At 35.9% G+C, this 25,674-nt stretch overlaps 2 protein-coding genes across 10 annotated transcripts in view; one reads left to right on the top strand and one right to left on the bottom strand.

Annotated features, from left to right (window-relative positions):
- The window catches only part of LCORL (ligand dependent nuclear receptor corepressor like), a 179,165-nt gene extending 166,790 nt beyond the window's left edge, over nucleotides 1-12,375 (top strand). For 6 of the 8 annotated variants that reach the window (XM_059887736.1, XM_059887735.1, XM_059887734.1 and 3 more), the window contains one exon: nucleotides 9,705-9,794. Coding sequence is in view for 2 of the 8 variants with exons in the window: in XM_024993374.2 (XP_024849142.1) it covers nucleotides 9,705-9,885 (181 nt within the window). In the remaining 6 variants the exon portion in view is untranslated. Of the gene's footprint in view, nucleotides 1-9,704 lie in introns of all 8 variants that reach the window. The other 2 variants (XM_024993374.2, XM_059887733.1) reach the window with 1 other exon arrangement.
- NCAPG (non-SMC condensin I complex subunit G) overlaps nucleotides 12,052-25,674 on the bottom strand; it is a 76,507-nt gene continuing 62,884 nt past the window's right edge. For both annotated transcript variants that reach the window (XM_005207785.5, NM_001102376.2), the window contains 7 exon segments: nucleotides 18,612-18,793; nucleotides 18,171-18,345; nucleotides 15,862-16,023; nucleotides 15,469-15,607; nucleotides 15,046-15,129; nucleotides 13,169-13,244; nucleotides 12,052-12,290 (listed from right to left, as the gene is read on the bottom strand). In XM_005207785.5, the coding sequence (XP_005207842.1) occupies nucleotides 12,167-12,290; nucleotides 13,169-13,244; nucleotides 15,046-15,129; nucleotides 15,469-15,607; nucleotides 15,862-16,023; nucleotides 18,171-18,345; nucleotides 18,612-18,793 (942 nt within the window). In that variant the 3' untranslated portion in view covers nucleotides 12,052-12,166.

The raw sequence follows: 25,674 nt of genomic DNA, 5'->3' as shown, positions 1-25,674 counted from the left end.
GTTTCAAAAAAGAGAGTATGTTACTCTGCTCAGGCTGCCATAACAAAATAACATGGACTGCATGACTTAAACAGTAGAGATTTATTGTCTCACAGTTCTGGGGACTGGAAAGTCTAAGATCTGGAGGGTTCTGTTTCTGGTGAGAGCTCTCTTCCTGGCTTGCAGGACACTCTCCCATTCTCTGGTGTCTCCTCTACTTATAGAGTATAAGTATACGTTCTTAACGTTAGTCCTATTGGATTATTGTTGTTGTTGTTCAGTCATGTCTGACTCTTTGCAAACCCCATAGAGTGCAGCACACCAGGCTTCCCTGTTCTTCACCATCTCCCAGAGCTTGCTTAAACCCATGTCCATCGAGTCAGTGATGCCATCCAACCATCTTGTCTTCTGTCATCCCCTTCTGTTCCTGCCTTCAGTCTTTCCCAGCATCAGGGTCTTTTCTACTGTGTTGGCTCTTTGCATAAGGTGGCCAAAGTATTGGAGCTTCAGCTTCAGCATCAGTCCTTCCAATGAATATTCAGGATTGATTTCCTTTAGGATTGACTGGTTTGATCTTCTTGTGGTCCAAGGGACTCTCTAGAGTCTTCTCCAACACTACAGTTCAAAAGCATCAGTATTTCAGCACTCAGCCTTCTTTATGATCCAACTCTCACAGCCATACATGACTACTGGAAAAACCATAGCTTTGACTAGACAAATGTTTGTCTGCAAAGTAATGTCTCTGCTTTTAAATATGCTCTCTAGGTTGGCCATAGCTTTTCTTCCCAGGAGCAGGCATCTTTTAACTTCGTGGCTGCATCACCATCTGCAGTGAATTTGGAGCCCTAGAAAATAGTCTGTCATTGTTTCCCCATCTATTTGCCATAAAGTGATGGGACAGGATGCCATGATCTTTGTTTTTTCAACGTTGAGTTTTAAGCCAGCTTTTTCACTTTCCTCTTCCACTTTCATCAAGAGACTCTTTAGTTCCTCTTCACTTTCTGCCATAAGGGTAGTGTCATCTACATACCTGAGGTTATTGATAACGTCTCCTGGCAATCTTGATTCCAGCTTGTGCCTCATCCAGCCTGGCATTTCACATGATGTACTCTGCATAGAAGTTAAATAAACAGGGTGACAATATACAGCCTTGACGTACTCCTTTCCCAATTTGGAACCAGTCCATTGTTCCATGTCTGGTGGTAACTGTTGCTTCTTGACCTGCATACAGGTTTCTCAAGAGGCAGGTGAGGTGGTCTGGTATTCCATCTCTTAAAGAATTTTCCACAGTTTGTTGTGATTCACACAGTCAAAAATTTTAGCGTAGTCAGTGAAGCAGATTTTTTCTGGAATTCTCTTGCTTTTTTGATCCAGTGGATGTTGGCAATTTGATCTCTGGTTCCTCTGCCTTTTCTAAATCCAGCTTGAACATCTGGAAATTCACGGTTCACGTATTGTTGAAGCCTCGCTTGGAGAATTTTGAGCATTACTTTACTAGCAAGTGAAATGAGTGCAATTTTGCGGTAGTTTGAACATTCTTTGGCATTGCCCTTCTTTGGGATTGGAATGAAAACCTTTTCCAGTCCTGTGGCCACTGCTGTGTTTTCCAAATTCGCTGGCATATTGAGTGCAGCACTTTCACAGAATCATCTTTTAGGATTTGATATAACTCAGCTGGAATTCCATCACCTCCACTAGCTTTGTTCATAGTGATGCTTCCTAAGGCCCACTTGACTTTGCACTCGAGGATGTTTGGCTCCAGGTGAGTGATCACACCATCGTGATTATCTGGATTATCTATGGGGTTGCACAGAGTCGGACACGACTGAAGTGACTTAGCAGATCTTTTTTGTATAGTTCTTCTGTATATTGTTGCCACCCCTTCTTAATATCTTCTGCTTTTGTTAAGTCCATACCATTTCTGTCCTTTATTGTGCCCATCTTTGCATGAAATGTTCCTTTGCTATCTGATTTTCTTGAAGAGATCTCTAATCTTTCCCATTCTATTGTTTTCCTCTATTTCTTTGCATTGTTTACTTAGAAAGGCTTTCTTATCTCTCCTTTCTTATCTTTGGAACTCTGCATTCAGATGGATATATCTTTCTTTCTCTCCTTTGCCTTTCACTTCTTTTCTCAGCTATTTGTAAGTCCTCCTCAGACAACCATTTTGCACTGTTGCATTTCTTTTTCTTTGGAATGGTTTTGATCACCACCTCCTCTACAGTGTCACAAACCTCCATCCATAGTTCTTCAGGCATTCTGTCTGTCAGGCCTAATCCCTCGAATCTATTTGTCACTTCTACTGTATAATCATAAGGGATTTGATTTAGGTCATACCTGAATGGTCTAGTGGTTTTCCCTACTTTCTTCAATTTAAGTCTGAATTTGGCAATAAGGAGTTCATTATCTGAGCCACAGTCAGCTCCCCCGGTCTTGTTTTTGCACACTGTATAGAGCTTCTCCATCTTCAGCTGCAAATAATATAATCAATCTGATTTCAGTATTGACCATCCAGTGATGTCCATGTGTAGAGTCATCTTTTGTGGTTTTGGAAGAGGTGCTTGGTATAACCAATGCGTTCTCTTGGAGAAAGTCTCTTAGCCTTTGCCCTGCTTCATTTTCTAGTCCAAAGCCAAATTTGTCTGTTACTCCAGGTATGTCTTGGCTTCCTAATTTTGCATTCTAGTCCCCTATGATGAAAAGGACATCATTTTTTGGTGTTCATTCTAAAAAGTCTTGTAGGTCCTCATAGAACCATTCAACTTCAGCTTCTTTGGCATTAATGTTGGGGCATAGACTTGGATTACTGTTATTTGAATGGTTTGCCTTGTAAATGAACAGAGGTCATTCTGGGTTTTTTTGAGATTGCACCCAAGTACTGCATTTAGGACTCTTGTTGACTATGAGGCCTACTCCATTTCTTCTAAGGGATTATTGGATTATGGCCCTACCCTATGACTTCATTTTACCTTAATTACTCCTAAACTCCCTATATCTCTTAATATATAAATCTGAGGATGGGGGATTGGAGGGGTGGTGGGAAGGGAGGGGGTCACAATCCAGTCTCTAGCAGAAGAAACAGCCAAAAGTGTTGAATGTTGTTAGAAAGCCAAAAGGTCAAAAACTAAAGATCCTTTGTTAGACTTATTACATTGGTGACTTTAGTTAAGTGCTGGTTTCCTGGAGTAAAAGGCCTGGAAGCTAGGTTAGAGAAGGTTAAAGAATAAGAGGTATAGAAAATGGTGATAACAAGTATAGGACAGCTTATTAAAGTAATATGACTAAAAATATTCAGTTCAATTCAGTCACTCAGTCGTGTCCAACTCTTTGCAACCCCATGGACTACAGCACACCAGGCCTCCCTGTCCATCACCAACTCCCGGAGTTTACTCAAACTCATGTCCATTGGGGAGAAGGCAGCGTCACCCAACTCCAGTACTCTTGCCTGGAAAATCCCATGGATGGAAGAGCCTGGTGGGCTGCAGTCCAAGGGGTCGCACAAAGTTGGACATGACTGAAGCGACTTAGCAGCAGCAGCATGTCCATTGAGTCAGTGATGCCATCCAGCCATCTCATCCTCTGTCATCCCCTTCTCCTCCCACCTTCAATCTTTCCCAGCATCAGGGCCTTTTCAAATGAGTCAGTTCTTTGCAGGTAGCCAAAGTATTGGAGTTTCAACTTCAGCATCAGTCCTTCCAGTGAATATTCAGGACTGATTTTCTTTAGGATGGACTAGTTGGATCTCCTTGCTGTCCAAGAGACTCTCTAGAGTCTTCTCCAACACCACAGTTCAAGAGCATCAGTTCTTCAGCACTCAGCTTTCTTTATAGTCCAACTCTCACACCCATATATGACTAATGGAAAAACCATAGCTTTGACTATGTTGGCAAAGTAATGTCTCTGCTTTTTAATATGCGGTCTAGGTTGGTCGAAAGATTGAGTGAAGCCATGGTTTTTTTTTTTTTTTAAAGAATGAGAGACCTTACACTTGTTTAAACCTGATAGTGAGAATCCAAAAGAGAAGAGATGGTCTATTATTTATCTATTGCCACAACAAGGCTACATTTTACAAACCACACCAAAACTCATTAGCTCAAAGTAATTAAGTATTTCACTCATGTGTCAGTGATTGGCAAGTATGACTGGAGGTTCTTTGGATATTGGCTGGGCTCCCTCCAGTGTGTTGTGGTTAGCTGGCAATCGAGTGGAACAGCTTAGCCCTGCTCCTTGTGTCTCTCATAGCCATCCAGCAAGCCAGCCAGGCATGTTCTTAGGGCAGAAGCAGAAGTGTAAAAGTGAACGTAAATGTCTAGTTTCTCAACTTCAGCTAGCATCATGTTTGCTGTTTATAAATAGTATGTTTGCTATTATCCCATTAAGCCAGTGCACATCACATAGGTGAGTCAGGATGGGAGGGCATGGTCGAATAGATAAGGCAGAGTGAATACAGTGATGGATGAAGAACAGAAGTCATTAGTTAATCTGCCACAGATGGTATATTTAAGAAAAAGGGTTGGAACCATTGATGATGATCATTGATAAGTTCCTGAGAAGGCCTATGGGAACAGGGTCAAAAAACATTTACATCATGCCAGGTTCTATGATCTTCTACAGTTAATTGGCATTATTTTAGATAAACAGCTTCCTAATTGCTTTGACTTTCATATTAATTTAGTACTGAAATGTTCTAGTTTATTTATAAAGGTATGTGAATCATGTATGCCTATTGAATATACTGCTTTAGGCACAGTTGTACTAATATGCAAGTTCACTAAGAAATTCAGGGATCCCTACAAGACTGAGAATCACTTCTAAATCACATAGCAATGCAAACTGTTCATTGAATCCTGAAGAGAATTTGTTTTGTACCTTTGATCTGACTACAGTTTCCTTCATTCCATTTAGCTAAAAATTTAGGTAGATATCTCACTTCTTAGTGAAATGATTAAATTCTAAATGTCTTCGATTTTTGATTATTTTGATTTGCTCTTTACTAATCGTGGTAGTGCTAAGTAAGCACATACTGCGTGTATCATGTGTTGATCTTTTATTGAAAATGTAATTTTTCCAAAATTGGTAGCAGTAAGTTGCAACTCTAGGATTCTATTCTAAGACTATTGGCTTTCAAGGTCTTGCTCCTAAACACCTGGTTCTTCTGCTCCTCCAGATAACCATATCAAATAACCAAGGGCAAATCCAGAAAAATGGCTGACTTAAAATTTCCCAATTTAACAATCTGCCAAAGCTTTTAAATTCATCACTATCTTACCAAAAGGAAATTTTACTCTTCAGATAAATTACATCTTTTAAAAACAAACAGATACAACAGCTGTACAACCTAACACTCAGTTTCCAACAAGAGAAAGGATTTATTTGGTCATATTAAGCCTCATGGTTCACTAGTGCACCATGTTTACCTGGCTACATTCTATGGCTTTTTTACATTTTATCCTCTTTAAGCCCAGAGATTCAAAATTAACCTGTTGTATACAAATTACTTGTTTAGTCGCTAAGTCATGTCTGAGTCTTTTGCGACCCCATGGACTGTAGCCCATCAGGCTCCTCTGTCCATGGAATTTTCCAGGAAAGAATACTGAAGTGGGTTGTCATTTCCCTCTCCAGGGGCGTCTTCCTGACCCAGGGATCGAACCCAAGTCTCCTGAATTGCAGGCAGATTCTTTACTGCTGAATCACTGGGGAAACTAATACAGTAAAAATTGTAAAAACAGATTATACATGTATCTGCCATAGTTTATCCCCACACATGTAATTTTTTATTTTGATTTTTGTTATTAGTACTAATATTCACATTTATTGACCCCTTACTATGTGTCCAGTCGGGCATGTTACATGCATTCCCTATACCAGGTGCTTTATTTACATCAACTCATTTAACAATCATATTACGCTTAAGACGTGGTATTCTATCTTCACTATCCAGTTAAATTGAAACTTGGAGGCTAAGGAGTGTACACTAGCAGGTAAGTGATTTGATTTAGGATCAGAACTCAGGATCTAAAATATCCTTCTGTCCCAATTTCCTAAAATTCTCATCCCTAAAGATCTACTTCAAATGTTAATCCATTTCTAGGATTACTCTTCCTTCTCTGTAATCCCTTTGTCCTTAGTTACTCCTTTTACTTTTACTCCTTTTAATTCTGGTAATTTATGAATACTCCCTCCTCCCCTCCCCCCCCCCCGCCCCCCCACCTACCACCTCCTTACCAAGCTGCAAAACCCTTTAAAACAGATACCAGCACACACTTTTATATTCCTAACAGGTAGATATTGTTAAGGATTTAACTTTATACCAGCAGACCTGGATGGTGAACAATGCCAGGCCTATGTAGAACTGAAACAGTTCTCTCTGTGGCAAGGTCCTATATTGGCCTCCTAGAACCTAAGAACCATTAAATTTAGATTCCAGTAGACCAGTAACTTCATTTTTATAACTTACTACTCAAAAACATAGGAATACACTTGTCTACTTCATGAAGGTTCTCTGCTCTAGTTTTGCACATTGACAGCCCTTTCATGTTATTTGGACAGATTTGTGGAGATACCAGACTCAAAGATAGTGCTGAGCTGTAACAACTGTCAGTGAATTTTTTTTTTTTTACTGAATTAACAATGGAAGACACAATTTCCAGAGGAAAATAAACCAGTAACCCACTGGCATTAAATAAGTTCAAATTTGATGGTTTCCGGGACATTATAGTAACTATTCAAATTCCAAATCCTATGTCAGAGTTGCCTATCCATGCATATAGCTAGACTTCTTTCTTCTTTTGAAAAGGTAAATTGTGTTCCCTGAAACTCTTAACCTAGAGAACACTCATGGTGGCTCTCATGTCAGTCTGTGCCCTGACATTTTATTCTCGCACTGAGAAACTAAGATACGACTAGCAGCTCCCTCTTTAAAGAAAATTCATGCTGTAAACGTATAGGTCTCTTGGATAAGGTTATGGCTATAGACCTGACGTGGAAATTAAGTATTCTAAAGAAATAGATAAGTAGGTAGTAACATGAAGGGAGAATCATGACAGAATCACAACCCAAGAGTCAGCATGCAGGATAGCATAAACAGATCATAGGCCCTGAAGACTCGCTCAGTTTTGTGACCTTGGGTCAGTCATTTTACTTCTTTAAGCCTCAGTGGATGATTGTTAGAACCGAATGAGGTCAGTGTAAGAAAGACTTGTAGCATAATGCCTGGCATCTAGCAACTGCTTTATAAGTCATATTTTTAGACTTGTCTTGATTACGCTAAAATGTTTTCTGCAATGTGACTGGCTTAGTTTATTATCTATATGACAGAAATGAACCATCACATACCTCCAGTAATAAGTAAAACAAGTTTAAATTATTAGAGTTGTATATATGAAAAAAATATTTTAGAATTATCTGTAATCATTAAACACAAATAATAACTATTTGGATTCCCATGACTTAAAAAATTATTTTTTCCTTTTATACTTTCCAAATGCACATTTTCTGTAAACCATTATGCAGATGGTGGAGAGAGGCTCTGTCTTAGGGTGAGTGAAATTACTGAAGTATTGAAAATAGGCTGAGCTGTCTACATAATCATTGCAGGCAACCTTTGCCTTTATTCGGGCCTGTTTCTGATGATCTAATGAGAGTCAATCAACATGCTTTAAAAACTATATGGAGCTATAGACAAATGTAAAGGTTTAGTTTAACACTACACACTTTGGTGAAAGGGGGAGGAAGCTAGAAGAGAGGTACTTATCCAAAGTAAGGCCATGTCTATATCAGATAAGGAACCTAGATGGTACTCGAAGCCTTAGTAAGGGCTGTGTTCTATTCTTAGTATTGTGTAGATCACAGGTGCCCAAATTTTGAACGTTACTTTTTTGGTAGGTATGTATTGATTAAACATGTCAATCTGTATATGGGTACTAACATTGAGTTCTTTTTCTTGACTGATTTTTTTTCCCATGCATTTGTATAGTTTTGTGCACCTCTAGAGTTTGTGTTCCCAAATTTGGAGTTTACTCTCTAAAAAAGTAACTTTAAAAAATTGTCCTTAAGTATTGAAAAGAACAATAGTTATTATTACTCTGTGATTAATACTTTGTTAAATAGCAAAAAAAAAGAAAAAATTTTATGACCACGATTTGTTGATCCATGCCATTGTTTTCTTATTTGGGAGTTTGATACCTGATATACATACCTACCAAGGTACCTCAATTAATATGATTGGGTTTGTATAGCTTCCTTTAGTTTCTCAAAGGGGCATACATCAAACTTTGTTTTGAAAATACAAATAAATATGAAGACTGGCAGTCCTTGGAGGAAGGAAAAACATTACTGTCATTAATCATATGGCTTTTTTTAAGTGATTTACTGTTTTTGATTGGTAGTCTTTTAGGCTGTCATTGTTTCATATCTATTTATAAAAATTGAAATGTCATTCAGTGAAACGAACAATGTGGGGAAAACTCAGTGAAAATATGATAGTTGTTAAAATACCATTTAACAGGTTAAGTTTCTGGTTTATGGAATGACAAATGAGTCAGTTGTTTGAAGTTGCAAGGAGGGTTCAGGAAATTGCTACTGAAATCTGTATGCTGCTGCCATTTACCAAGTCTAATAAGCCACTACACTACACAGCTCAGCTTCCTCTTTACTAATGGGCAGAATCATTGACGTGCAGTTAGAGAAAGCTTCGGAGAAGGCAATGGCACCCCACTCCAGTACTCTTGCCTGGAAAATCCCATGGATGAAGGAGCCTGGTAGGCTGCAGTCCATGGGGTCGCGAAGAGTTGGACACGACTGAGCAACTTCACTTTCACTTTTCACTTTCATGCATTGGAGAAGGAAATGGCAACCCACTCCAGTGTTCTTGCCTGGAGAATCCCAGGGACAGGGGAGCCTGGTGGGCTGCCATCTATGGGGTCACACAGAGTCGGACACAACTGAAGTGACTTAGCAGCAGTAGCAGAGAAAGCTTAGGAATGATGTAGCCCAATTGAACTCATCAGTCGAACTCATCAGTCGTGTCAAATGAGCTAATGTGTATCAAGCTGTTTCTAAACATAAGGACTCACATCTGAAGATGTGAATTGACTTTCATTATTACTTAAGACTTGGGATTACATGTGCGTCACGTGTGGAGTGGCTAGCTACCTTTGGACTGTTAAGTCTGTGATTTTAGAGAAGATTCTCATCAGAGAGCTAGTAGACAGGCATAAAGAGCAAGGACTGTATTTCAGCTCCAGCCCTGCGACTCAATTTTATTTGTACTGTAACTCTGTGACTCACTTTTATCGTCTCTTATGGGCTTACAGTATACCAGCCTTGCTTGGTTGTTAATGAAATGTGGGATAATGCATGTGAATGTGCCTAGAATATGGTAGGCATTCAACAGAGGTTAATTCCTTCTTGTGTCAAAGTGTCTGCGATCCTTGATAGGTTAAAGGAAACGTTAAAAGGGTTGAATGCCAAGCTCAGTAGGTCAAATATCCTGAGGGATACTGATGAAATCCATATATGCTATTTTTTGTTCAGGGGAATCTGAGTCAGCTCTCAATTACTTATGTTGTTGCATTCAGTTCATTAAGGCAGCAGGAGCTTTAAAAAAAAAAAAAAAAAAAAATGCTGTTTAGGGGTCCAAACAGTAAAACTACTGAGTTTTCTAAGGTTGATCATTTCTTTGAAATGAAAGCAAAACTAAAGTGCTTTACACTTTTCTTTTCCAGCATGCTACAAGTGAAAACTGATGAGAAACTGAATTTGTCTGATGGGAATACAGCAAGTTGCCCTCTGAGCCCCATTAAGATGTGCCTTAATCATCCCATTGAATGGAATCTGAAGTTGACAGCAGCATCTCTAGCAAGCTGTACAGTTCATAACCAAAATCTCAAAAGTGAAGAGAAATAGATTGCAGTTCTTCTTGCACTATCCTTATTTTGTACATCAATGTTCTTTCTGCCGATAGCATTTATTGATTTTGAAATACTTCCGGTCTTGTGATTTGTCTATAAAATCATTAATCATTTTGATTATATTTTTTGTATTTTTTACATGTTTTATGCCAGACCATTGTGGAATTTTGCAGTACAAATGGATTTTGATGTTTCTCTTTTTAATGGCATTTTGTGAATTTTTTACACCCTAAATATATAATTGTCCCGTTTTATTTCTGTACACAAAGTCTTAATATATAATGCATTGTGAAATTTAGAAGGCTAGTGCTGTAAAGACTTCTGATGACCTGACCCATGAACAGTTGTCTAACAGGTGGATACCAACTACCTCGAAGCAAATTGGTAAAAGGCAAAGGTATCTCGTAGAAGTATCTCTTTCAAAGTTATATATGTATAGAAAATTGATCATAGTTTATCATCAAGTGTTTCATTCCTAGGGAGAATCTGATCAGTTATTTCTCTGTACTTTAAACCTATGAAGTCTGTGGGCTTTAAGAGCAATGGCACAACTGCATGTTTACTCTTCAGCATATCTGTGCCTCTTGCAGATAAGAATACTGTTTGATTTTTTTAAGTTATCAGTTTTGAATGAAAAATGGTAAATGGATTTACATCTATTGATTTTATTGTATTCTAGCCATTTATTTTAAAGTGTAAAGGGATGTCCTAAAATGAGGATAATATTCCTTTAGTAGTGCAAAGCATAGCTTCACCATTGGCTTATGTGATTGTGTCTAAAACTTGAATAGTAAGAATACTCAAAGTTTGGTGCTTAAAGTTATTTTTCCCATGCCAGAGAAAGCAAGCTGTGGTATGGTGGTCCATGTAAGTATGTAAGAATATGGCTGCTTCCCTTTGGATAGCTATGGATTAAAAGGGATTTAGTTTATTGAGATTATAAAAAGACTTTTACTTATAGCATACCTTTTAAGACCTTATTTATCCCAACCTACCCCACCCCCCAAATAATTTTTTAAATGACAGGGATTTATCAAAAAGGCTTACATAAAGAATTTGAAGCACAGGAAAAGACAGCCAACAGAATGAAAAACAATCATCTGTTTTTCACTGTTTTGTATCACCACCATATCTTCATTTTCCTTTTAGCTTAATAAGCATTCTTTGTAACTTCTGGGCTCCTTTTATATTTCTCAGTTGTATAAAGGATATATACATATGTAACATAGCAATCTGGCCCAGAAAAGCACAGCAGTCTTAACTTCAGCTCCATCAGAGAACATCACCTTAAAGAAATGGCCTCTCAGAAATAAACCTTAAAAAAAGCACAATTATTAAAATAGATCCAATGTTAGGTTATTTCTGTTCTGAATAATTAGATTATCAGAGGGCAAAAGACGTTTTGTTGGGTATTAACACAAGGAAAGAGGACTGATTTGACAGAGTAAGTTTCTTAAGTCAGCCAAATGCCAATTTTATTCAGAAAATAAATTTACAGTTGAAGAAATAGTGCTCATAAATTAGTATGTAGTGAACTTCCTGTCACATTCTTTTCCTACTAGTATTTTTTAATCACTCACAATAAATATTTTGTTATATCCCAAACACAGAAAACCCCATCATTAATACATATATGTGAACATCTCCCTAACCAAGGAACCATCAACATAAGCAAACTTGGGCTCTCATATGCAAACACTTTGGGGGAAAAAATCACCTATACAAGTAGCATTATCAAAATATTTTAAAGTGTAAGGATCAAAAAATGATAACTTTTGAACTTGGATGCTGGGGACTCTGGTTCATCATACTAGTCTTCCCTGGAAATAAGCTTGTTTCTGGCTAGTTTGTGGTATTTATTTGTCCTTAAGATGTCATTTTAAAAATGTGTTCTGAGGTGTTATTATCTATGTTGGATATGCCACAGCTAAGTCAAGTTTCTCAAAGCAAGCAGCCGCTAATTACACTTAGATGTTGCCCATATGCCATGATTTTAAACATGAAAATTCATAAGGATCACCTGGGAGACCTGTTAAAAGGCAGGTTCCCAGGCCCACCTTAGATTCTTATTAAATCCATGATTGATTGATAGCAGATGGAGCAGTAAGCACACTTATAGATTCAATACAGGATAAAACAATGTGGAATCGCACACCAGAAATTTCTGCAAGAATCAGACTTTAATTTTCATACAAGGGTAACTTTATTAAAGCAAAGAACTGAACATAATTTTAAAGGCCATTTTTCAAAGGACTCCACCTCCATCATTTCTTCTCCTAACTTGTATCTTCATTGAGAAATTGTGCAAGGTTAAGTTTACTTTTTTCTAGTGCTGCTGTTTTGGCTCGTCTTGGTAATCTCATCTTCATTTCTGATTCTGGTTCTGGAACTTCATGATCACTAAACAGATGTTGAAATACACCAATTTAAATACAAGCTTTAAAACAAGTTTGTTTATAAATAAAATTTTGTTTCTGTCATTCTATCAGTGTGTGATTGATATCCTGATTCCATTGAGCTTAAAACTAAAATCTCAAAACCAAGAAACACTGACCTGGTATTATACAGAATAAAGCAAAAAACAAAAACTTAAATTTCTATAATGAAGCCTGTAATTAAACAGGAACCATAGCAACTGCCCAAGAATTTTATGGGATACTCAAGTAGTGAAAAAAATAAGTTCTGTTTATTTAGGCAAATAAATTCCTAAAACACTAAACAGCAAGTATCCCCAAAAGATACTTTTTCAATTTAAAAATTTTATACTGAAAATATATATACCTTTAAAATTATATACTGAAAATATATACATTTTACCTATGAATGAATGAATGAACACAAGACAGCTGTAAACATTCAGCTTCCAACAGTGGCTTATTGGCAGAAATCAAAAATAAATTATACCACTAACACCATCCAAATTACAGGCAGAATTATTCTATCATTATAAATGTAGAGAACCCAAATCTAAATCTCAGTAGTTTGCCAGTTCAAATTCAGAGATGTCATACATACGTGATCTTTTAATTAGATGAACAGATGGAAATATAATTTGAACATAAAAATAATTACATAGTACTAAAAGTCATGTCAACCAATAGGAAAAGCACACAAACCAGAGGAAGTCAAATACTCCTGGATAATCTAAAAATATACATTTTCAGATTATCTTGTTATATATTCACAGTATAAGCAAACTACAATTTTTTTAACTTCTAGATAATTTTTTAAAAAATGAAGATAGGCTTCTTTACATATTCTAGATGTACATGGCATACCTTTCAGAGTTAGCCTCAGCTTCAATAGTCTGACGTCTTCTGTTCGTTCTAGCTGAAGCTACCACTTTTCTCCGTCCTTAAAGACAGTATATAACTCATTATCAATTGCTCATTTTAAAGCTATTTTCTCAACTACCCACCCTTTATTTTCCCCTCTTCACCACCCTTCCCTCCTGGTCCCCAGACACCTTGATACAAAGTACCAATACCATAGAGAAATGGAACCCAAGTAAGATTAAAATTTTACTAATTTCTTATGTAAGCTCTGACAATAGGCAAGGGAAAAGATGGAAACTGAGTTATACGGAGGGAAATTCTGTTAAATTCATTTGGGGAAACGAAGCATGTGAAAAATGCTACATAAAGAGTGTACCCCTTATGGCACAAGGCATATGTAGACCTAATGATAAGGTTAGAAATACCGATTAAGCCCATAAAACAGGTCCTAAAGAAATAGAACTTCAATCAGTAAGATATGGTTTCTTGTAAAATACTAAAATTTTACAAGAAAATATTCAAAATATTCAAATTACAAGGGCAATTCAAATGTGTGCCCTAAAACATTTCAGAATAAAATTAAGGCCTTTATATGCTGGAGGGGGTTACAAAAATTCTACCTGATAGAAATTTACAAAGTTAAGTGGCCTGTGATGATCCTCATTTATGATAATAAAATATCATATACAAATGAAATTTGAGCTATTAAAAAAAGAGGTGGAATTCGTGTAGTATATCTGACTAAAAGCAGTCTGATCAAAGCCAAATTATTCAGTATGGTCATTTGGTTGAAATTTATATACCATACTTATTCAATTGAGACTTTTGTTTTCTTCCAACATTACATATTTGCTTGTAAACTTCTAACGCAGTTATCCCCAAGAAAACATCCAACTATATGAGACTGATATGGAACAATATCTAGCAATCAGCATTCAAATAACTGGCTTCAAAACCATATCATGGCCAGATTCCATTTAGAAATAATTAAATCTTAATAGAAAAGGGCTTCAAAAAAAATTTTTTTAATGGTTGACTCATGAATGGAATTATTAGCATTCTTTAGTTTGCTTGGATGTGTTTTCTGATTCTTCTGTAACAAGCATGCATTGCTTTTGTAATAAGAAAATAATAAAAGATTAAAAAGACCTTGATTTTCAGATTTTTTTTCTAAGTGACCCCTAAACAGTCAACATTTACTTTATTCCAACAAATCCCTTATTGTTGGATATCCCTTGGAAAATAAATTACATTGGGAAAACATGAAATAAAAGGAAAATAGAAGCCCAGAAAAATACTAGGAAGATAAAAGGGACAAAAATGCTTAATCATATAAAGGACAGAGAGCAAACAACTGATAAATCTTAGTTTAACTCAAACAGTCCTTTGCAACAGATCTTTTGCATCATACTTCTTTCAATCAAAAGCACTTGAAGCAACAGTTATTACCTTTTTTAGAAACAAAGTAAAACCTAATATAAGCTGAAACAAATCAAAAAGAAATTTAAGGATATGCAATGGCAACCCACTCTAGTACTCTTGCCTGGAAAATCCCATGGACGGAGGAGCCTGGTAGGCTGCAGTCCATGGGGTTGCGAAGAGTCAGACACGACTGAGTGACTTCACTTTCACTTTTCACTTTCATGCATTGGAGAAGGAACTGGCAACCCACTCCAGTGTTCTTGCCTGGAGAATCCCAGGGTCGGCAGGGCCTGGTGGGCTGCCGTCTATTGGGTCACACAGAGTTGGACACGACTGAAGCGACTTAGCAGAAGCAGCAGCAAGACATTGAAAAATCTTTACACTTACCCAAGGAAACAAAGTATTTCATTCGATAACAAAACTGAAAAGTTATAAAGTTGTACAATCCATGTTATTACCTCTGTTGGTCTTTTGCTGAGTGGATTTCATTCGAGTTGCTTTTACTTCCTTGACAGGAGTTATGTATACATCTTTATTCTTTTCTATTAAAGGAAATAATATAATTATTAAAAATAGCCTCATAAAATATGACCAAGTCAGTGACAATCAGTCCCAAAAGCAGCTACTGAAAATGTACCATAAGTAAATGTTCCAAGTGTGAACACTGGAAAATAAGCAAACAAAACTCTTAGGAACATAGTAGGCATGGTATTATGGTGAGAAATGTACATAAAAAATCTATACAAGTACAATAAACACTTATCAGTAATATTCATACACTTTCCCAAGTGAATTTAATTAGAAAAACTCTTCCATTTCTGACATCTATCACTTATATGTTAGAGGAGGAGAATCTTATACTCAGGTTACTATATTGTTACCATCTTCACTCTGAAGAACAGTCATAGTTGTGATGTCATCCTGTGCTGCTACAGCTTGGTCACTATGTTCTTTAATTCCTTTTTCTATCTGAATCTTGATTTTCTCCAGAGCTCTTAGACATGTTCTATCTTTTACTTGCTGTAAAAAAAAAAAAATTTTATGCATTTTTTATGCAGCATATTTTTTAATGCAGCATTTTCTAACCTTTTAAAAAAACTATATAATGATAAAATTAATAAAGCATTCTAAAAATTCTATGAAATTTAAGAAGGAAATATTTACTTCAAGAAATGAGCACCAAATACTAATGTATGTATAAATTTAATAGAATGTAAATTCTACTTTGATAAAAAAAAACATATACACATTAAGAGTGACTAGAAACTACTTACCTCCAGAATCTCATTCAGCACAACCAGAAGATCTTTAGCAAGATCGCTGCTGAGTTCTAAAGAACTCAAAGCTTTCGTATAGACCCGAACTTCTGGTGAATGTGGACATGTTAGGATCTCATTGCAAATTTTCATAGCCAGATTGTCATGAACTGTTAAGGCCTGGCAAATCAAGAGAAAAATACTGGTAAATTGAAATGGTAACTTTGTAATACAGTCCTACATATCATTTCCAAATGTCTAAAACAAAATTAACATAACCCTCCCCATGTAAGCTCCCCTTCTTATAGTAGATGCTGTGGTACAATGTGTACTGAACCATTCACGCTCCAGGCTACCTTGAGTTTTAGAGGCTAAAAGTTCCCACATGTAGACTGAACCAAGCTTAAGGTCACACTTCCTCCCCAAGGGTTAATCCACATTCAGTAACTGGTAGATGTACAGGTACAACAGCCCAGCCTTATCTCAATTCTGGACAAAGCAAAGAACACTCCTAATTCTGGAACTTCCTGTGAGATCAGCTGAGACCTTAAGACTGCATGACAGTTCAATTTTCCTCTACCCAATCTATTTCCTTCATTCCTCCAAGATGCTGCTCATAAGAGTACACCCTAATGTCAACAGGTTCTTGAGGTCTTCTGTCATCCACACCTAGGACCTCAGAGTTATCTTGGATTCTTCCAATTCCCCCGCCTCAAAGCTCTTTCTGCTAGGCTTCTGTACCAGCAACTTTTTTTCTATGTCAATTTCTACTACTTTTTACTACTACTTTCTATTCTCTTTCTACAAGCATTTATTTCCTAAAACCAATTTTTTAACTGCTCTCTTTATTAATATTCTCTATTCCTCTTACCAACTCACCACACCTAATGAAACTGACAATCAAATTAATCTTCCCAATAATGACTATTATCCCATTAAGCCTTTCATTATACTCCCTGCAAATAGTCAACTCCAAATTCCCTATCCTAATGTTCTGCCCTAACAGGCCTATTCAGGATCCTTGGCTGTAAAGATTTTTCCACAGTTCCCCAACATGACTTATAAAACTAGCTACATTTGATCACCTGCACTGGGTCTTTTTCTGTATCCAAACCACTCCTCAAATCCAAACAAGGCCTAAGTAAATTTTACTCAGCGAGATTTAAAACTAGTAATGCCTAACTTACCATCCAAAGCACATGAAACTTGCCATCTTCTAAAATGCTAAAGCACTTAGCTATATCACTGACCCTTACTATATTTTGTCTTAATTTTTGTAATCTTCTTTCTAATAACATGTAACTTAGTAACTCAAATAAGGTATTCAGTCACTAAATATCAAAAACTAAAATATCAATTAAAACAAAAGACCAATACCTTCAACTTAATATAATGACATCTGAAATAATTCATAACACATTAATTTTCAATATGGTGAATGTTTGATTAAATGATATTAAAGGGTTAAAAACCAGCTTACATTTAATTTGTGCGAGAGTATGCACTAACTGTATCTTCTCTAAATTAAAAACAAAACTAAGCTTCAGGTGAGTTTCATCCTTTGAATTCCCCTTCCTTGTATCAGAAACATAGCAGGTATATCAATAATTGAGCACTCAATGAGCCCTACATAACAGGTCATTATTCAAAATGAGTAACAGCCAGCACGAGGTGGGGAGGGGATGGTAAAAATGAAGAATTTTTGGTAATTTCCGTTCAGTATCAAAAATGTTAGCATTTTTATTTTTATATGATATCTCCCCATTTCCCAAAAGGCCTTTTTAAATTAAAATGTAGTTAATTTACAACATTATATTAGTTTTAGGTGCATGACAGTTATTCAGTATTTTTATGGATCATACTCCATTTCAAATTATTTTAAAGTAATGGCTACATTTCCCTGCTGTACAGTATATCCTTGTAGTTTATTTTATAAATAGTAGTCTGTGTCTCTTAATCCCTTATCTCTGTCTTATCCCTCCCCTCTCTTCTCTGATAACCACTAGTCTCTACTTTATATCCGTTTGTCATATTCATTCTTTTTATTTTTTAGATTCCACAAATAAGTAATTAACAGAGTATTTGTCTTTTGTCTGAATTATTTCAAATTATTTCAGACAAAACACTCTCTAGGTCCCCCGACACAGTTGCAAAAGACATTTTTCTTTTCTTAGTGTTATGTACTACCACATACGCCAGAAATTTTAAGATCAATATGCAGCCTCTCTATTTTAAAGAAACTATCAGAAGGATTATTTTACCAAAACAACAGTGACCTGCATGCTAGTTACTACCCTTACCATCCATAGGCTAATATACTCACCCACCTGATAATCTGGGGGATTCTTGGCCTGAGGATTTAACCCACTTGGTCTTGTCAAATCTACAAGTAACTCAGCAACATTAGTTATATCTATTTCAGCTAGAGGAGATGACGCAGGGGCATTGGCCAGTGTTTGCAGAGTTGGAAGAAAGGCTTCTTCAAAACATTCCTGGTTAGTCCTATTGAAAAACAATTCAAGGTATGTTACCAAAGAAAAAGCATATGATTCTTTAAAAACATTATATGCAAAATTCACCTTATCAAGACATACTACATGTTTATCTAGGAAAGAGCCAAATAATTCAGGTAGATAGAATCTAGGTAAATTCTTCTCATTTACCACTGAAGAAAAAGAAAACTAACAGCAAAATACTATAACTATGACTCATGAGGAGCCTGGATTCAATTTCAAGCTAGACTTTGGTTTATCAATATGACTAAATACCTGCTTGCATAAGCAAACATGGGGAAGAACACGCCGAGGCAATGTCGAAGTCGAATGTCCTCTTCAGTCACAGGGTTGTACCATAACAAGACAAGATGAGAAAGAATCCTGCTGCTGACCAAAAGTCCAGAGAACATCAGCTTGGCTAGTCCTTCTGCAGCTCCTGTTCTGAGTTCAGACACCTATTAAAAATGACTTTCATTAAAAGAAAATTTTTATTTGTATTAATACCTCCCTTTTAGGCCTTACATTGTAGCCCATCCTACAGTACTTTTATATAAATTTATCCAAAAGCATTCATGTTATTATGATTATTTAAAGGCACATAAGAGGATTTTATTTCTTCTTTTTAGGTTAAGGCTATGTGACAAACTATTAGTCTAGCTATAAATTCCCTTTCAATTCTTCAGAAGAACAAAAAGAACCAAAAGGTAATATTGTGAAACCAGAAACCAAAACCATATGTATTAAACACTTACCATGGTGCTAAAATATAGAAAACTTTCAATAACAGTCTCTACCATCAGAGAAGGTGTCTATAAATGAAAGTTCCAGAGGCAGGAGTGGCATTATGTGTGAATAACATGTAAAATGTGAATAGAAGGTGTACAAGAAGAAAAAGACATTCCTAAAAAAGGGTAACCAAAACAAAACTAGATAAAAAAATGAAAAAGAGGTAGTGGTATTCAAACAGAGATACAGGTATAAAAGAGTAGTAGTTTAAAATACTGGCTATTAAGCCTGAATTAAATTCAAGCCTCTGATACTTCCTAGCTGCATGATCTGATCTTATGCGTATTACTTAACTTCTTTGTGACTCACTTTTTTCATATATAAAAAATGGGATAACAGAAGTACTTATCACAAAAGACAAAGAATATATGTAAAACTCTTAGAAGTGCCATCCACATAGTAAACCCTTAACAAATGTCAGTGATTATTTTTATTACAAATAGAAAGTAAGTTTTCTTAGCAATCAGGTTAGAGAGACCTTGAAAGTTAGGTAAAGAAATTCACCCTCAATGAGGTAGGATATCGTTGAAGATTTTTGAAAGAGTACTTAGACAAATGAGATTTCAGGAAAATTAGGTTGACAGGTCATAGATTATTTAACTAGATTCTGTGATGTATATGCAGACTACATCATCCGATATGTCAGGCTGGATGAAGCACAAGCTGGGATCAAGACTGCCGGGAGAAATATCAATAACCTCAGATATGCAGATGACACCACCTTTAGGGCAAAAAAAAAACAGAGGAACTAAAGAGCCGCTTGATAAAAAGAGGACAGTGAAAAAGCTGACTTAAAACTCAACATTCAAAAAATGAAGATCATGGCCTCCAGTCCCAACACTTCATGGCAAATAGATGGGGAAACGATGGGAACAGTGACAGACTTTATCTTCTTGGGCTTCAAAATCACTGCAGATGTGACTACAGCCATGATATTAAAGACAATTGCTCCTTGGAAGAAAAGCTATGACCAACCTAGACAGCATATTAAAAAGCAGACACATTTCTTTGACAACAAAGGTCCATATAGTCAAAGCTATGGTTTTTCCAGCAGTCATGTGGATGTAAGAGTAGGACCATAAAGAAAGCTGAGCACTGAAGAATTGACGCTTTTGAGCTGTGGTGTTAGAGAAGACGCTTGAGAGTCCCTTGGATAGCAAGGAGATCAAACCAGTCAATCCAAAAGGAATTCAATCCTGAATAGTTTGCCCAACTGATGCAAAGACCTGATTCACTGAAAAAGACCCTGATGCTGGGAAAGATTGAAGGCAGGAGGAGAAGGGGATGACAGAGGATGAGATGGTTGGATGGCATCACTGATTCAATGGACATGAGCTTGAGCAAGCTCCAAGAGTTGGTGATGGACAGGGAAGCCTGGTGTGCTGCAGTCCATAGGGTCACAAAAAGTCAAGACACGACAGAGCGACTGAACAACAGCAACAATGCTGACAGGCCATAATCTGGGAATGAAAGACAAGTCTAAACTAGAGGGGGCAGAAGGGAAATCCAGTGGAATGAGGAAATACAAAAACTATTTCAGAAATATTTTCAAAACTCAAAAATAAAAAGAAAAATATAAAAATATAAAATATAAAAAGAAAAAGAAAAAGAAGTGCCAGAGTACTGACAGGTTCTTTACACACACAAACTCATTTAGGGCTCAAAACAACCATGAGAGCAGAGATTTTGTTCCACCCAGCACTGTACTCTCAAGACCATAGTTGACTAAATTAAAGAACCAGCCTGAATAAACATCATTTTTCCCATTTCAAAGATAAAGAAACAGGCCAGAGACAATAAATACCTTATTGAAGATTCAAAGATGTTACCAGAACACAAGTCTCTAAGTCTCCAATTCCAAAGGCTGCATGTCTTTCATCTTTTTAAAATTTCTAACATAGGAATTTGAATTGGGACAGGACTGCAGGTCTTTAAAGCATGTAAAGAAAACTTGTATATGGCCCAGAGGACAATTAAGAAAGTCAAAATTTTTTAGTGGTTATGACAAAAATAAAATCAAAGTCACAGAATCCAGTGAAGCCAGAAAGAGATTAATGAACCTGCAGTATTAAAAAAAAAAAAAAACAAACAAAACTCATTCATCTACAGTCAATTTTCCTGTTCAATAGTTTTCCATCTACGCAATGTCAGCAAACCCACAGCACTGGATAATTCCCAATAAGAAGTCAGTCTTATTACTTGGCTAGGAACTAAAAACTTAAGAAAATACTAATAAGGACTTATTTCCACCAATTTATAGTCAAAATGTGATGTCAAAAATTGTTACAGTAGGAAAGACATTAAATATTAATTTTAAAAAGGTCAACTCATCAAAAAGATACTTATAAACATAAAACAAACGGAGCCCCAAAATATCTGGAATACACTGATGGAACTGTAAGTACAAGACAGCTCGAAAATAATAACTGAAGATGTTAATATGCCGCTTTCCATAATGAATAGAACAGCTGGACAGACCAATAAGGAAGTAGAGGACTTAACACCATAAACCTACCAAACATACAAAACACTCCCAACAACAGTGGACTACACAGTCTTCTCAAGAGCACGTGGAACATTCTCAAGAATAGAGCCTGTATTAGACCCAAAACAAGTCTCAGTAAATTCATAAAGAATGACATACAAAGTATCTTCTCCAACTACAATGGAAAACACTTGAAAAGCATAACAAAAGAAAACTGTAAAATTCACAAGTATGTAAATTAAACAATATACTCTTCTTACACACCAACAGGTCAAAGTAGTCATCAAAATGAAAATTAGAAACTGCTTAATTAGATAAATAAAAATAAAAAACACAAAAACTTTTGATACGCACCAAAGTTTCAGAGGAAAATTTATAGCAGTAAATGTCTACGTTAAAAAAAAAAATCTAAAACCAATAAGCTAACTTTACATCTTAGAGAACTAAAAAAAGAGACAGAAAATTAGAGGGAAAAACAAACTCAATGAAACTGGAAGTTGTTTCTTTGAAAAGAGCAACACACCTGAAAAACCTTTAGTTACACTGACAAAAAAAAAAAGACGCAAATAACTAAAATCAGAAATGAAAGCAGGAACATTACAACTGGCCTTACAGAAATAAAAAGTAGGATTATAAACATAATACTAAGAACTGAATATCAACAAATTAAACAACCTAGATGAAATGAACCACATCCTAGAAACACACAAATTGCCAAAAGGGCCTTAAATAGAAAATCTGAATACACCAATAAAAAATACATAGCTTGAATGAGTAAATCAGAAACTTCTCCAAAAGAAAAGTCTAAGACTAGATGTGTAAATTCTACCAAATATTTAAAGAACTGACAGCAATCTTTCTCAAAGTCTTCCTAAAAAACAGGAGAAAACAATTCCTATCTCAATTTATGAGGTCAGTATTACCCTGACACCAAAGGCAGACAAAGACAATGCAAGGAAACTATAGATTAATTTCCCTTATGAATACCAATGTAAAAAATCTTTACCAAATTACTAGCAAATCAAACCAAACAACATATTAAAAAGATTATACAACATAACTCAGTGAGATTTATCCAAAGAATGCAACGGTGGTTCAATATAAGAAAATGAAGCATTATAATGTACCATAGAAATTAAAAAAAAAAAAAAAATCACATGATCTTTTAAACTCATACAGAAAAACCATTTGACAAAATTAGACATGCTTTTATGATTAGGGGGAAAAAACCTCAGAGAAAAATAGAATTTCTTCAAAATGATAAAGGGCATTTATGAAGATTCCACATTATAGTCAACAAAGACTGAAAACTTTCCCCCTAAGATCAGAAACAGGACAAGGATGCCTTTTTTAACCACTGCTATTCAAGACTGTACAGCAAGTTCTAGCCAGAACAATTATACCAGAAAAAGAAATAAAAGATATTCAAATTGAAAAGGAAGAATTAAAACTGTCTCTTAACAGATAACTTGATCTTAGAGAGAAAATGCCAAAGAATAAACACACAGAGAAACTAAAAGAGTTAGCAAATGAATGCAGCAAAGTTGCATGATACAAAATTAAATCAATCCACACACAAAAATACAGCTGAGTTTCTATGAACATGAATGAACAATCCAAAAAAGAAATTAAGAAAATAATTCCATTTACAATAGCATCCAAAATAAAATATATAGGAATAAATTTAACCAAGGAAGTAAAAAACATGGACCCAGACACCTACATAACAGTTTTGAAAGAAATCAAAGACGACCTAAATACAAGTAAAGACATTTGAGTTAGTGGATTGGAAAACATTAAGATAGCAATACTGCCCCAATGCAATCTACATATATTCAATGCAATCACTATCAAAATTCCAACAGACTTTTTTGCGGAAATGGAAAAGTCAATCCTCAAATTCATAAGAACTTCAAGGTACTTCAAATAGCCAAAACAATACTGAAAATAATGAGCTGAAGTTGGAAAACTCAACTCCCTGGTTTCAAAACTTACTATGAAGTTACATGAATCAAGAGAGTTTGGTACTGGCTCAGGATAGACAGACAATGAAAAAGAATTGAGAATCCAGAAATAAACCCACATACTGATGATCAATTGACTTTTCTGATCCTCCACAATGATGCTAAAACAATTCAGGAGGAAAAGAATAATCTCTTCAACTAATGGTGCTGAGACAACTGGATGTCCAGTTAAACAAATGAAACTGGACTTCTACCTCACACCATTTACTGAGATATTAGCTGAAAATGCACCAATACATCTAAATCAAAAGCTAAAGGAGTAAAACTTTTTGAAGAAAATAAAAGGATAAACTTTCATGACTTCTGATTAGTGCAGTCTTAGACAAAACACCAAAAGCACAAGCAACAGAAGATAAATTAGTCTTCATGGAAACCTAAAACTTCATAAAAATCGAAGAACATTATTAAAAAAGTAAAAAGCCCAATTTAAAAATGAGCAAAGGATTTGAAAAGATATTTCTCTAAACAAGGAATACAAATAGCCAAAAGGCACAGGGAGATACTCATCACTAGTCATTGCTGCTGCTGCTAAGTCACTTCAGTCGTGTCCGACTCTGTGCGACCCCATAGACGGCAGCCCACCAGGCTCCCCCGCCCCTGGGATTCTCCAGGCAAGAACACTGGAGTGGGTTGCCATTTCCTTCTCCAATGCAGGAAAGTGAAAAGTGAAAGTGAAAGTGAAGTCGCTCAGTCGTGTCCGACTCTTAGCGACCCCATGGACTTCAGCCCACCAGGCTCCTCCGTCCATGGGATTTTCCAGGCAGAAGTACTGGAGTGGGGTGCCATTGCCTTCTCTGTCACTAGTCATTAGGGTAATTTAATTCAAAACTACAGTGAGGTGCCAATCCAATCTACTAAAATGGCTAAAAATTTCAATAACAATTTTCTCGTATTAATTTTAATAACAAACAATAAAATTGTTTAAAATAACAAGTGTTGATAAGGATGAAACCCCTGTTCATTGTTGGTACACTGGGAATGTAAAGTAGTTCAGCTGCTATGAAAAACAGTTTGGCAGGTCCTCAAAAAATTAAAGAAATTACCATATGAAACCATGAAATTACTACAGAAAAAACAGAGGGTAGTAAGCTCCTTAATAAAGGCAACAAAAGCAAAAATAAACAAATGGGACTATATCAAACTAAAAATCATCTCCACAGCAAAGGAAATCATCAATAAAATTAAAAGATAGCCTATGGAATGGGAGAAAATATTTGCAAATTATATATCTGATAAAGGATTAATATCCAAAATTATATATAAAGAACTCTACTACAACTCAATAGCAAAACCAAAATTTGATTAATTGTTGTTCCCTGGTGGTCCACCTTCCAGGCAGTTAAGTCCAGTTGTTAAGACTCCACCTTCTACTGCAGGGGGCGTTGATTCAACCTTCCTGACTTCAGATTATACTACAAAGCTATAGTCATCAAGGCCATACTGGCACAAAAAAAAGAAATGCAGACAAATGGAACAAGACGGAGAGTCCAGAGGTAATCCCATGCACCTATGGATTCCTTATTTTTGACAAAGGAGGAAAGAATATACAATGGGGCAAAGAGAATCTCTTTAGTAAGTGATGCTGGGAAAACTGGACAACTACTTTTAAAAAAATGAAATTAGAACAGTTCCTAAGGTCATACACAAAGATAAGACTCAAAATGGATTAAAGACCTAAATGTAAGACCACAAACTATAAAACTCCTAAAGGAAAACTCAGGCAGAACACTCTATGACATAAATCACAGCAAGATCCTCTATGACCCACCAACTAGAGTAATGGAAATTTAAAAAAATAAACACATAGGACCTAATTAAATTTAAAAACTTTTGCACAGCAAAGGAAACTATAAACAAAGTGAAAAGACAACCCGCGAATGGGAATAAATAACAGTAAATGAAAGAACTGACAAAGGATTAATCTCAGAAATATACAAGCAGCTCATAAAAATCAATAACCAAAACAATCAATCAAAAAATGGGCAAAAGACCTAAACAGACATTTCTCCAAAGAAGATATGCAGAGGTCTAACAAATACAT

This window comes from Bos taurus, chromosome 6 (genome assembly GCF_002263795.3).
Source record: "Bos taurus isolate L1 Dominette 01449 registration number 42190680 breed Hereford chromosome 6, ARS-UCD2.0, whole genome shotgun sequence".
NCBI classification, from domain to species: Eukaryota; Metazoa; Chordata; class Mammalia; order Artiodactyla; family Bovidae; genus Bos; species Bos taurus.
This window is presented reverse-complemented; position numbering and strand designations above follow the sequence as displayed.